Genomic DNA, 15268 nt, shown 5'->3' with positions numbered 1-15268 from the left:
ATCTCTCCCACACGTACCAACACAGACTATCCCCCAATTTAACTGATCCCCAAAGGTTTTTGATTAAATAGCGGAATAGAAAATATGATCCAAAAAAGTGTATGTATCTCACACGTACACAGCCACACTAGGCCCCAGTTACTATTGTTTGTACCCCTAAAAGGCTGGATGAGGAGTAGGGGGGAGTATGGAACAGGCAGCACCCTCAAATCTTCAGAAGTATGAGATGAACCCCAAAAACTTGGAAAGGTGGATCTCACACGTACCAACACAGACTATCCCCCAATTTAACTGATCCCCAAAGGTTTTTGATTAAATAGCGGAATAGAAAATATGATCAAAAAAGTGTATGTATATCACACGTACACAACCACACTAGGCCCCAATTACTATTGTTTGTACCCCTAAAAGGATGGATGAGGAGTAGGGGGAGTATGGAACAGGCAGCACCCTCAAATCTTCAGAAGTATGAGATGGCCATAAAGTCTGTAACTACTAAATAATTAAAGCCATGCTAAGATGTGTACAGATACTAATGTCATCAGTTCAACCCTCTGTCTTTCATGAGCTTGAGTACGGCCGTCTGCAAGTTAATTGGCTCAGGTTGATTGAGCCATTGTCATCTGTTAACCGCTTGCCGACTGCTCACAGTATATTTACTGCGGCAGTCAGCCCCTCACAAGCAGAGTGACGTAGGTCTACGTCGCTAGCCTGTGAGGCTCTGGGGGGCGAGCGCGCGCCCGCGGAGGCGCGCTCCCGCTCCCGCGCGGTCACGGGATGAACTCAAATTGGTGTGGTCATTCAACCCCTGACCTGTGTGTAGTAATTTGATGAGGAGGGGTATGTGCTCATGTGTGTATAAATTGAGTGTGTGTCTTTTTAATAAACAGTTTGTTTTATCCCATCATGAAGTCTGGACTCATGTGTTGTTCACTTCTTGATGTGTTCACTTCTTGATGGTATTGTCACTGGGATTTCGGGAGAAGCTGCACGGATCTCTCTCATAGAGACTATAGGATCCGTTACATTCACTTATGTGAGAGACAGGAGGTCCTGAGGAAGCAGTGTTTTCTGCAAAACGAGTAGATCTAGGCTCTCTATTTAGACCAATAGCCATGCATATTTGCAGTGGACAATGTTTGTTGGTATTAACCACTTTATGTCTGCTCACTGAGCTGCTACTGCGGCACAGTGGTTCGTTATCGTCTGGCGACGTAGACCTACATCAGCAGACATTCCCCACTCTCGGCGGCCCGCGCGCGCCGCCGGAGGCTCGCTCCCGCTGTATTCAGTTACAGCGGGAGTCGGGCCAGGGGAGGAGCGGCGGTGATCACCGCCGCTCTTCCCCGATCGTCGGGGATCTAGTGTGGAAATCCGCCGGCTTATGTAAACAAAGCGGGCGGATCTCCTAAGTGACAGGCAGGGTCAGATTGCAGGGTTCAGCATAGCTGAATCTGCGATCTGTCCCTGTGTCACTTAGTCACCTCCCCCCACACACGTCACTAAGCACCAGGCATACATTAACCCCTCCCTCTCTAATAAAAATGAACCCCTTCCCTGCCAGTGTAATTTTTACACTAACAGTGCATATGTATAGCACTAATTACTGTAGTAATCTCACTGGTACCCCCAAAAGTGTCAAAAATGTCAGTCAAGGGTCCGATCTGTCCGCCGCAATGTCGCAGTCCCGCAAAAAAATCACAAATCGCCGCCATTACTCGTTAAAAAAAAAACACCAAAAATGACAGAAATCTTTCCCTTAGTAAACGCAATAACTTTTGCGCAAACCAATCAAAATACGCTTATTGCGATATGTTGCAGAAAACAAGTTGGCCTAAAATGTTAAAAAAAATGTATTTTTACATTTTTTTTGGGGGGGGGGGGGGGAAATTTCATATAAAAAAATGTGAAAAATATTGTTATTTTTTTTCAAAATTGTCACTCTTTTTTTGTTTATAGCGCAAAAAGTAAAAATCGCACAGGTGATCAAATACCACCAAAAGAAAGCTCTATTTGTGGGGGAAAAATATGGGGCCATAAATTTAATTTGGGTACGGCGTCACACGACCGCGCAATTGTCCATTAAATTAACGCAGTGCCGAATCGCAAAATATGGCCTGGTCAGGAATGGGGGTAAAATCTTGCGGTCTTAAAGCGGTTAAAAATACGCTCATTGAGAAATTTGTCAAAGACATGTAGCTAAATACATTTTGGCCTAAATATATGACAAAAATTGAATATATTGGATATTTTTTAACTGTCAAAGTAGAAAAATATTGTTATTTTTTCAAAATTGTCGCATTTTTTTATTAATATCGTAAAAAATAAAAATCACAGAGATGATCAAATACCACCAAAAGAAAGCTCTGTTTGTGGGGAAAAAAAAGGACATAAATTCCGTTTGGGTACGGAGTTGCATGACCGCGAAATTGTCAGTTAAAGTCGCACAGTGCCGAATCGCAAAAAGTGGCCTGGACGTAAGACAGCAAAATCCTCCGGTGGTAAAGTGGTTAATATGACATTTGATATTCGTTTTTAGACATTTTATTGTTAGAAATACATTTTTGTATTTTTCTATATATGAATGTATCTGCCTGATCACTGGAAGGGTATTTAAAGTCGTACCATTTACTCTTTTGACCTATAAAAATTAGAGAAACAGTGGCTGCAGCTGATTGGCTTGGTTACAATAAGCCTGCCCATACATGAATTGAGTCGGCCGGTCCCTGCTGAACAAGCCAAACTTCAACCCATGTATGGCTGACTTTAGACAGAAAATGTGTAGAGGTACACTAATAGGAATAGGCTGATAGTAGGAGAGAACATAGTGACCGAGAGATGAGCTTATCTGTCTGCTGCTTCTCCATTTACACTCAAGTCACAGGCTGGAGGAGGGACAAGACCTGTAGGTGTTACCTAACTGCAACAGGGAAACATTAGGTCTCTTCCGAGAGAGAGCTGAGGACTTACTGGACAGAAGTGCAAATCCTTTAGCAGGTAAAACAGCTCATAAAATCTATTTATCTATCTATCTATCTATCTATCTATCTATCTATCTATCTATCTATCTATCTATCTATCTATCTATCTATCTATCTATCTATCTATCTATCTATCTATCTATCTATCTATCTATCTATTCAATTTATATTTATAAATATTTATTATTTAGTCTTCTAGAAGTTTTAAAACTCCATACTATTTCATAAGATGGCTTTATCACAAAAATGCTTAAAATAGAAAAAAGAAATGAAAGTTAAGTGCTGCGGTGTATTATTTGTCAAACTGGTAACTGCTATGCCCATTATGTAATTATTCATGTAATTTTCAGCAGCTTTGAATTTCTCCATGGATTCATTATATGAATCTGCAATAACAGAAATAAACATGGGATTTCTTTTTTTTGCTATTATTATTCAGTTCCTTATTGAATTCCACTGTGCCGCAGAACAGCCTCAGACTACATCAGACAAAAGCCTTAATGATGTCTAAAACATTAAAGATGTCTTTTGAAATACAATATATCAAAATGATTATACATACATTAAATGACTATAATGAGGTCCAAAAAATGTTTTGTTGTTCGGGAAATCCTTAATTCACACCTTGCCTACTAATACAGAACAATCCATAGTACAATGTTTCCATTAATCTAATGTTATCAGACCAGACTATTAAATGATGACCCTACAACTAACCCTCATACCTTCATCTAAATCATGGGTGTCCAACCTTCTCTGGGCTACACTGAGTGTAGAGAAATTTTCTCGGGCCTCATATAAAATATATACTATTAGTTAAGGTATACGAGTAATAAAACACAGCCGCACCCTTCCCGTGCTGCTGCGCCCCCCCCCCCAAACACTAATTTAACACAACTAGTGGATGATGCCCTCCGAGGCTGCCTCTGTGACCGTGCCCCCGACTCTACTTCCTTCCCAGCAAAAAAATAAATAAAAATTGTGAGGGGGCAGTGGGCCGCATTGCCCGCGGTTCTGGGCTGCATGCGGCCCCCGGGCCGCAGGTTGGACATGCCTGATCTAAATGATACTTTATATTGCATTAGCTGAAACCTTCCCCTCTTTCTCCAGCTATTAGATAACAGATGACCACCATCTATACAAGTACTGCTCAATGCTTGTCCTTCCATCCAATGCTGCTAACCCAACCTTAAAGCGTTTGTTACTCCAGCACTTCATATTCCTGATAAGCTGGGCTTCCATTATGCCCCCAATTACCTTTCAGGAGGGATGGGCCACCTCCAGGCTCACCTGCCCCCTATCTATCCATTAGCTTGCATGTGCTCCCACTGTGGAGACTCTTTAAAATTCATTAGAGTTAGGACTGCAGGTAACAGGGAGCCTTGACGTGGCCCTGCAGCTTTCACATGCGTTTGCAAATGTGTGTTAACTAAACCCCTGTATTGACGCAAACTGTTAGACAGGCCAATTTGGTTGGTAAGCAGACTGGTTGGCAAATTGAACTGGGAATTTTATCTTTGTTTGTTTCATGTGCGTTGCCCTTCCATGTGTTCTTTGCTATGAAGGCCAGTTATAGGTGGGGGCAGAGGCCATTTTCTTTGTTGTATATGTGTACTGGTGAGTGGACATACTGGGTGCCTTTGCTGTAATACTATCAGCTGGGCTTCCATTATGCCCCCAATTACCTTTCAGGAGGGATGGGCCACCTCCAGGCTCACCTGCCCCCTATCTATCCATTAGCTTGCATGTGCTCCCACTGTGGAGACTCTTTAAAATTCATTAGAGTTAGGACTGCAGGTAACAGGGAGCCTTGACGTGGCCCTGCAGCTTTCACATGCGTTTGCAAATGTGTGCTAACTAAACCCCTGTATTGACGCAAACTGTTAGACAGGCCAATTTGGTTGGTAAGCAGACTGGTTGGCAAATTGAACTGGGAATTTTATCTTTGTTTGTTTCATGTGCGTTGCCCTTCCATGTGTTCTTTGCTATGAAGGCCAGTTATAGGTGGGGGCAGAGGCCATTTTCTTTGTTGTATATGTGTACTGGTGAGTGGACATACTGGGTGCCTTTGCTGTAATACTATCAGCTGGGCTTCCATTATGCCCCCAATTACCTTTCAGGAGGGATGGGCCACCTCCAGGCTCACCTGCCCCCTATCTATCCATTAGCTTGCATGTGCTCCCACTGTGGAGACTCTTTAAAATTCATTAGAGTTAGGACTGCAGGTAACAGGGAGCCTTGACGTGGCCCTGCAGCTTTCACATGCGTTTGCAAATGTGTGCTAACTAAACCCCTGTATTGACGCAAACTGTTAGACAGGCCAATTTGGTTGGTAAGCAGACTGGTTGGCAAATTGAACTGGGAATTTTATCTTTGTTTGTTTCATGTGCGTTGCCCTTCCATGTGTTCTTTGCTATGAAGGACAGTTATAGGTGGGGGCAGAGGCCATTTTCTTTGTTGTATATTCCTGATAAGAGCCTGCTGTGCCACGCACTTGTATGAGAAAATATCCTGTTGTCTTTGTATTGCTTCCTTTATGTGAAATCCCTGGTGTCCCTGCTAATCTCCTAGCTTTCCTATTAAAAATTGACCACACTAAGCAGGAGTGCATAGCATGGTCAGTTCTCTAGCTATGCTGGAAACTCAGTATCCTCTCCTCAATGATCAGACTTGTCCTGACATGACCCTGCTGCACAGGCATTTACTGGGAAGCTTAGTGTACTGTTGCTTCTCCTCCCCCAGCTCCTACGCAGCTGAGAACAGAGGGAATGTGATCACTTATAAAAAAGGGCAGCAGCAAGATTTGTGTTGTGAAGCTGTATGAAATCTGTAAAAATATGTGCATGGCCACTCTTAGCATATACAGAAATCATATTCACCAGGCCCATACTGGGGATCTGGGGATTTTAGACTGAGCAGCCCAGGGGTAGTTGGGTTGGGGGAGCAGGTGTTTGCATGTTGGCGATGGGATTTGGGCTTCCAGGGTGTGTGGATTCGGTTACTGTACCTTTTTTTAGTTTAATGTGACAGATTGGGGCCAAAGCTAGATATAATGAAGTACTCACAAAGCCAGTTATTAAGCAAAACTTCTTTATAATTGGCTCTGAAATGTTTTGCAACTGGCTCTGCGAGTAATACTTTACAACTGGCTTTGTTAGTACTGCAATGACAGTTATAAAGCATCACCCACGGAGCCAGTTATATAGGAGTATTTCTTTAAACTGGCTTTTTGAGTATTACATTTAGTAGTGCTTACAAAGGCTGTTCAATAGTTCATCATTCACAGTAAACTTTCCTGGGTAGAACAGTCTTTCCTTAAGCCCACATTCACATTGGTCAGATTTGACATGTCAAATTGGAGTCAATTGCCAGCAAGGGCACATCCAAATCGGTGCAACGCCGCTCCGATTCCCAAAAGTAGTTTCTGCACTACTTTTGGTGATTTTGGGGGGGGGGGGCAGTTTCAATAGACATCTGTGCAGGAACCCTCCCCTGCATCCCACACATCCACCTGTAGCAGGCCTTAAATCCCGCATATGCGGCACGTCCACCCGCGGCCGACCCTGCATGTCACAGTTAATTCTTTCTAAGACATGCATCATGGCTGCTCTTACCCACCGAGTAAATGCCCGGTGTGCCTTTATGGCTAGTCCAGGCCTGATATTCAGTACACCTTTGAAACACATGCACATTTCTCTATGTTTTATACCTTTTAATAACTCTGCAAGTACAAAAAAAAAATCCATCGTTCTGCTGTAAATCCAATGTACTGCTAACTCATGTTTGAACTGACACAGTAGCTTGGAATATCAGCCCTGACAACTTTTTCCTTGCCTTACAGTACATTCCCCCTATCCTCAACTCCATAACGTAAGGGTATGGTGTTCTGTAGTCCAGCAGGGGAGAACTGAGGCAGGGCAGCTCAAGAAGGAAACTAGGAACTTACTGGGTCCATGCAGGGCTGTAGATGGTTTTTTTTTTTTGGGGGGGGGGGGGGGTTCAGCCAATGGCAGCCAGAGGAAAATAGTTAAGTGGCGTGGCAATTAGTGGGTGTGGTAAAATTGTGCTAACAGTGGGTGGGCTTAAAACTTGAGCCTACTCACTGTGTACATCTAAACATCTGCAACAGTTCTTGTACCCAAAAAATATTATTTAATTACTGTGCCACAAGCAGACACATCTAAAGCTAAGCAAAACAATTTGTAAAAAAATGAATCTCCACCATTTTCAATTATTTTCTGTACACAGCCTACCTTAAAAAGAATTTAATTAACACAGTCACTGACTAATAAGCAATCAGGAATTATTGTATTTTATATATAGCATAAATAGTGCAGTTATTTGCAAGGTTGTTAGTGTGTAACGCATAGAGCACAGGGGTCAGAAGTGCCTTATGTACAGAGCACAAGAATTAGGAGTGCTTAACGCACAGAGCACAGGAGTGAGGAGTGGCTAATGCACAGAGCGCAGGGGTTAGGAGTGTGTCATACACAAAAGCAAGGGTTAGGAGTGTGTAATGCACATAGCACCAGGGTCAGAAGTGCAGAATCAAGATAGATCTTCCCCCAGTACAGGTCTTCCCCCCAGTACAGCTCTCGCCACTACAGATCTTGCTCACCAGTATGCATCTTTCCCCTGTAACGCCCCCTCCCCAAGACAGATCTTTTCCCCTTTGTACATCTCTCCCTGTACAGATTCCCCCCCTAAGTACAGATCCCCCAGTAGCGCTCCCCCCAGTACACATTTCCCCTTAGTACAGCCCCATTACAGATTACAGTCCAGTACGGATCTCCCCACTACAGATCTTCCTCCCCAGTATGCATCTTTCCCCTGTACAGCTCCCCCCGAAACAGATCTTTTCCCCCAGTACAGGACCCCCTTTTAGCACAGCTACCCTCAGCACAGGTCCCTCCAGTACAACCTCCCCAGTACAGGCTCCCCCTTCCTCCAGTAAAGCTCCCCCCCAGTACAGATACTCTCCCCTTAGTACAGATCCCCCCCCAGTACATCTCCCCAAAACAGATCTCTTCCCCCCCCCTAGTGCACATCTACCCCCAGTACAGCTCTCCCTCAGTACCAGTCTCCCTCCAGTTTCGATCTCCCCCCCCCCCGTACAGATTGCCTCTACTCAGTATAGGTTCCTCCAGCACAGATCCCCCAGTAATACAGCTTTCTCCAGTACAGACCCCCCCCCTCCCAAGCATAATGCCTGTAAAAACCTTCAAATGTATGACTGGGTAAATGAAAAAAAAACAAACATATTTTTTTCCCCCAATAACAGGCCAACACCTCAAGCGCTCCCACTTTCTCTCATAAGGGTTCAGTGCATTATTCTTGTTCATATCAGTAGCTCTCCTTATTATTTCTGATTAGAAAAAACAGAATCTCTGTAGTGATGATAGGTATACAGGGATCATGTGATCTTCGTTGCCTGGGCTGGGAACTGGGTAGTGCTGGCTTGGGTGAATGTTAGTAATAAGTCCAGTTTAAATGTAAATGATGTAAATTGTATTATACCAGCTAAGTAGAACAAAGAATCAACTTTATTTTATGGAACAGAAATCGATAAACAAGTTCTGAAATTGAAATATTATTTATATTTATGACAAACCATTTTTTGCATTACAACCTGTAACTCTTTATTTCTTAAACTGTATATGATGGGATTAAAAAAGGGTGTGAAAACAATATACAACAAAGACAGGGCTTTGTTGATGCCTGTGAAATGTCCTTTGGTAGGAACCATATAGACTATAATGAGAGTCCCATAATATGTACACACTACAATTAAGTGAGAACTGCATGTAGAGAAGGCTTTCTGTCTGCCCGCTTTAGAGGGAATCTTCAGTATCGTCAGGAAAATATTGACGTAAGTCATCATAATGAATAAAAAGGGAAAGAGAATGATGGGTATTGAACACAAAATTATTTCTGTTTCTACAAAATAAATATCAGAACACGAAAGCTTAAGGAAAGGGGCCAAGTCACAGAAGAAATGATCAATTGTGTTAGGACCACAGTACTCTAGTGTGCTCACCAAAATTCCCGGTATTAGAGTTACGCAAAAACCTAACATCCAAGACCAAGCGACCAAATGGAGACGGAGCTGGACGCCCATGATTGAAAGGTAATGTAGAGGATAACATATGGCTAAGTATCGATCATAGGACATCACTGTAAGTAAGAAAGATTCTGTAGACGTTGAGCAACCAAAGAGGTAGAATTGGAGAAAACATTCCACCACTGGCATGGAAACCACCTCTAAGAGTAAAATGTGTAACATGTTTGGGATGATATTGGTGGTGCAGAATACATCACATAATGAGAGGTGGCTCAAGAAGAAATACATAGGTGACTGGAGTTTTTCACTCAATAATACAAGCATCATGATGAGAAAATTCCCAGATAAGATAACAATGTAAATTATGAGAAAGAAGCAGAAGAGTGGAATTCGAAGACTTTGGGCATTCTGAAACCCAAGAAGCTGGAAGAACAATACGGAAGATTGATTCTTCTGCATGGCCTGGAATTATAAAAGCAGTGTTAATCATATTAGCATTAATGACATATATCTGATATATGCAACTTGAAAAGATTGTTAGCAATTTGGTTCATACCATTTAGAATGGGTACAGAAGAGTAGATTCCTTCATCAACACCAACTGGAGCTGTTGCCATAATCACCATAATATCTGTGCTTTCAAATCATGTTGCCAACCCCCTTTTCTTTTTCTTTTTTACAATTCAAACGGTTCCTTTATTGAAATAAATGGAATGACGCATTCACAAATTGGACAGCATATACAAGAGAGTAAGAGCAACCAACATAATGCATTAACAACGGAAATCAAACAGTCCAGCATAGCAGGTCATATAGCAAACAATCATCCCCATGCCCTCAGTCCCGGAAGCACCAGGAGTATCACTGGACAGGCAGCCGCTAATAGCCTAAAGGTGCCAGCCAAGGCTGCCATACCCTGTCAAACTTTGTAGGACAGTTTCTCAGCAAGTAGGTCAACTTAAACAACGGCAGAACTGCATCAATAGAGTGCTCCCAGGAGACCACCGAGGGGGGAGAAGGGGCAATCCATTTCAGAACAATTCAACCCCCTTTTCTTAATAAAAAATGTTACTTTTCTAAAGAGAAAAGGAAACAATACTTTAAAGTGCATGTAAACTCAAAAGAATTAACTTTTTCGTTCTCTTAAATATACTATTATACTGTACTATTAAAAGTGGTGTGGTAAATCAGAATAATAAGTGATAAAAATACCTGTTGCTCATGTTAGAATTTCAAAGCTTTTTATTATGCCCTATTTACACTTCCTGCATTATCTGAAGGAGACCCTCCCAGCTGTTATCTTCCATTACAAAACAGTTTGTTCCTTTGTTGTAGAGTAGCAGAATAAGTGGAATTCAGTAGTTTATAAAACAGACAAGTGGTCAGGGCTAATACCTAGAGCAGTGATGGTGAACCTTGGCACCCCAGATGTTTTGGAACTACATTTCCCATGATGCTCAACTACACTGCATGAGCAATATGGGAAACGTAGTTCCAAAACATCTGGGGTGCCAAGGTTCGCCATCAGTGACCTAGAGTCTATGTTTAAAAAAATTGCTGAGCAAATGCCTCAAGCATTTGCACTGCTGTCACATATGTTCATCATAGTTTATATTTATTTTCCTATGATTTCTATGAAATTTAGTCCAGAAAAACAAATGTGCTGTCATTCAACAAAAGCAAATTAAAATAGCATTTCTGGCAGATCAATAGGTATTTTTCTGTACTTGCAGCATCTTTAAAGGGATAAAACATGGGAAAATGTGAATGTTCGAAGGAGTACTGTGTATGTTTTTGAATTTTGCGCCTTATCTATGTCCTACTTTTTTGTTTGAGATATTTATATTTTCCTGGTTCATGTTTTTTTTTTTTTTCATATCGGTGATTGATTTTCCGTTAATAATTGTATGTAAAAATCTGGCATGCAGGTTGTACCCAAGCTGATCCCTGCTAGGGGTATATTTAGAAAACAGATAATGTGACATTCACCAAACATTTACATTATCTGTTTTCTAAATGTACCCCTAGCAGGGATCAACTTGGGTACAACCTGCATGCCAGATTTTTACATGTGATTATTGCCGTAGTGATTGTAGCCATTAGCTGTAATCACTGTGTTCTCCCGGTAGGGACCGCATCCTGCAACCCCAACCCGCACCGCCCCCCCGTGCACAGTGTTTCAGGAGGGACTGTGTTGATGGCTGAATCGAGCGATTCCCATGGTTGCAAGAAAGAAAATTGCACAATTTATGGTCGGCCTTAGGGTGCTGGGATCCATGGTTGACAAAACATTGCAGCATCAGGATGTCGACTCCAAGGTCTCCTGTTTCAGTAAAGCTAAAAAGAATAAAAGAATACTTTGTTTTGTAAAGCGCTGTATGTAAAACAGGATTGCATTATTGTGTCATCTAAACTGAACAGTTTTAGCCTTTGTTCGGGCTTTTATTTCCCTGTGATAGGTGCTTTGATCTATATACATTTCATTCCTGCTGAATAGAAGAAATGGGAAAAGAGGAATGCATTGTCATATTTTTCAAAAACGGGGCACATCTCAAGGTTTTGTTGTGTCCAAGAGGAGATGTGGCTTTTAATAAATCACATGACATTCCACTAGTAACACATTTCCATCAACATTCTAATATTGTTCAACAGGACTATTACCTGTATATATTTTTCTGAATTTAAAATTAAGAGAAATACCAATATTTGTGGATGTCTACAGTATGTTGATCTATAATATTTTCCTTGAATTTTAGGTTTAATTTTGAATAAGATTATCTTGCAAGTTAAGTCAAGTGTTTCTATGTATGTACCTTTCATTTTTAAATTATGGAATCCAAGGGATTGATTTACTAAAGGCAAATAGACTGTTCACACTGAAAAGGGAAGTTGCACTTTACAAGTGCTTTTTCTCCATATCTTAGTGAATGGGGCGAATCTCTGCTGATTTCCATGATTCAATCATGTACTAGCAATAAATGTTTGTGTTCATACACGTGATTAGGTATGCTTTTCAAAATGAAATTTCACTACATTCACTGAGCTCTGGGGAAAATTCCCTTGAATAGTGCAACTTCCCTTGCATGGATGCACCTCATAGGTTTATTACTTATTTGAGATTTTTAATACCATTTTTTGCTTTATATATCATTTATTGTATATATTTTTAAAGACAGAAAGGCTGATTTACTAAAGGAGTTGAGACTTTTTGCTAAAAAGTGTAATGATTCAGTTATCAAATCATGTGCAGAAAGATAAACAGTAATTCGCTTTTTCACATAACCAAAATTTCACGTGAAAAGCAAATTACTGTTTACTTATTTTATCCACACACTAGATTATCAATTTTTTCCTTGAATTATCTTGAATTTCCCCTCTTTTTGAATGAAGATTCTTAATTTGTCGGGGAGTATGTAATTGTTGAGTCACCCTATAGGGGGTACATTTAAAAAAAAAAATAATAATAATTATCATTTAACCAAATCTGAATGATAGAATTAGTCCTATGTTATTTTATATAGCAGTATTTTATATCCTGGCTCACAGAGGTATCACAATCCAGTAAAGTGTGACAAAAACCTTTCAAAATTCTTGGTTGTTCTTGTAGCTCTTTAAAAAAAAAACATAAAATGTATTAATTATTAAATAAAATAGTAACAATTATTTTATATCAAGAACAGACTAAATACTTAAAAACATTTCGCTATGGTTGCCATTGGACAATTGGACATACATACACAAGTCAAGCACTTGGTGAATTTTTTGGTAGCTTTAGAATTACTCATGCATATTCGGATCTACTGCACAGCAGCAGAATAGCCAATAACTTGTAAGCTTCACAACTTTAAAAATAGGTAGCATACTTTTCAGTCTGAATTTTATACATTTACCACCATTACAAGTATGAAACCAAATCCCCATTTTTTTCTTGTGATTTTTACTATTTATTTCTATTTTTTCATCCTGGGTTTTCTACAAGTAACCCCTTCCTTTCATATTATTTTTGCGTTCTACCATAAAGCGTATTTCCACTTTTCCATTTAAATTTGAGAAAAACCCCAAAATATGTTTTGTATGTGTTCCCATTCACCCTGCATAACTATTTTTTTATTATTTTTCTTACCTTTCAGATGTTTCTGGGGAGAAGGTGTCATGGCTAATTCTAAGAAATTGTGGACAGCACACAGTGTCTTTGTCCCTAAATTGACTGATCTATCCCTCATTAAAATACAATGCAGGAGGGTGGTTTGAAAGGGTGTCTCGCAAGCAATGATTGGAGTTTTCAAGATTTGCTATTCAAGAAACACAAAGAAACGGCAATGTTGAGGACTATAGATGCAGTGGTCATGTTTACTTACTTTCGAAATCAGAAGATGTACAGCAGTGTCATCAGTACAGAACTGGCAGAAACCAGTGAAACCAAGATACATTCATCTACTGTCCAGAGAAGTCTGTAGAGAAGTGGTCTCTTTACAAGAGTTGTGGCCAAAAAGCCATAACTCTAATGGGGACAAGACTAAACTCAACTACGCACGAAAACATGGGAACTGGGGTGCAGAAAAATGTCAGCAGGTGCACTAGGCTGATGAGCCAAAATGTGAAATATTTGGCTGTAGCAGGAGGCAGTGTGTTCGCTGAAGAGGTGGACAACAGGAAAATAATGAGTGTCTGCAGGCAACAGTGAAACATGGTAGAAGTTCCTTGCAAGTTTGGGGCTGCATTTCTGCAAATGGAGTCGGAGATTTGGTCAGGATAAATGGTGTCCTCAATGCTTAGAAATACAGGCAGGTACTTATCCATCATACCATATTATCAGGGAGGTGTGTGATTGGCCCCATATTTATTCTGCAGGAGGACAATAACCCCAAACATACAGCCCCCTCCCCATGATCGAGTCTGTCTGTGATTACATGAAGAGACAGAAGGATTTGAGGCAGCCTACATCCACAGAAGATCTGTTAGTTCTCCAAGATGTTTGAAACAACCTACCTGCCAAGATCCTTCAAAAACTGTGTGCAAGTGTACCTAGCAGAATTGATGCTCATTTGAAAGCAAAGGGTGGTCACACAAAATATTGATTTGATTTGTATTTCTTTTCTGATCATTTGTTTTTCATTTTGTAAATTGGTAAAAATAAATTATTAACATTCCTACAGTATTTCTGAAAGCATTTTTAAAATACTGCATTTTTTATACCTGCCTAAAACGTTTGTACAGTGGTGTATATATTAGAATACAAGAATTCCTCTTTTCTTTCTAGAGTTTACTTACCAAAGAGTGTGACCTGTTTTGAAAAAGTTTCAAGAATGGAGACTTACATTTCTATATATTAAACATTAGCTAGAGATATGGTCAATTAACAGAGGGTGTGTATACGGCTCTAGCAGTGTTTATAACAGGATTGTCTAAGATTTTCTTACAGTTTGTACTAATAACTGTTTATATATATTAGTGTTTTTTATACAGTTAATCAGGTAGTTCCCAGAAGATCTGCAGTCAGTCCACTGAGAAATTCACATGTTTACTAAAATGATCTCATTATAAGGAAGACATCAATTAGGTGCAATAACAACTAATTATTAAAACTATACAGGGAATAGATGTGCTAAATGTGTATCAAATGGATAAAATAAGTCAACAATAGAGTTCAGGAAAACTTAAATATGTGTGGTGTAATAGTAAAGTAATATGGGTATTTGATTAGAATAAGAACTATGACTATGCCAGTGGGTGTACTATTGAGTTTTGGTTAGAGAAGAAGAGTCACAAAAATATAACCTACAGCTGTAGGTTCAATTCAGAAAAGCCAGAATATTCTGCAAAACCTGCATGTCACATACCTGGTTAGAGGCCGAAGTGACGAAAGGGCTTCCCTTGCCGATCTGGTCTGAAAACCCCTGGAGATGGTGACAGGGAGTGCAAGGTACAAAGGGGCACAGGTGCCAAAAGTCCAGTTTGCTGATGTCTGCTCTTGGAGGTTATCAGCAGGGTAGCTTTCTAGCCAGGAGATAGGAATCTTAGAAGAATCATGAAGAGACACTGTAGAGGAGCATTTTGAGCCCAGCAGCTGGCATAATGTTGACACCCGCAGTAGGATGAGATGATGCAAAATAGGACCAGCAGGGGAAGACTAGAAGGTAGCAGCATTAAGGTCAAGGGCCAAGCCCAGGTCATACACAGGTGAGAATTAGGATGCAGATCAGGGAGTCAGGGTCTGGAGCCAAGC

At 40.5% G+C, this 15268-nt stretch overlaps 1 protein-coding gene across 1 annotated transcript; it reads right to left on the bottom strand.

Annotated features, from left to right (window-relative positions):
* Positions 1–8571: 8571 nt before the first annotated feature.
* Positions 8572–9501, bottom strand: LOC309566877 (olfactory receptor 11A1-like; the record flags this gene model as incomplete). The annotated part of the gene is made up of 1 exon (XM_082272225.1): positions 8572–9501. One exon carries the CDS (start codon positions 9499–9501, stop codon positions 8572–8574), a length of 930 nt encoding a protein of 309 aa, XP_082128351.1.
* Positions 9502–15268: the final 5767 nt, after the last annotated feature.

The sequence above is a fragment of the Pelophylax lessonae genome (assembly GCF_965119305.1).
Source record: "Pelophylax lessonae genome assembly, chromosome: 11".
Classification (NCBI taxonomy): domain Eukaryota; kingdom Metazoa; phylum Chordata; class Amphibia; order Anura; family Ranidae; genus Pelophylax; species Pelophylax lessonae.
Note: the sequence above shows the minus strand (reverse complement) of the source record. Positions and strands in the feature narration are given on the sequence as shown.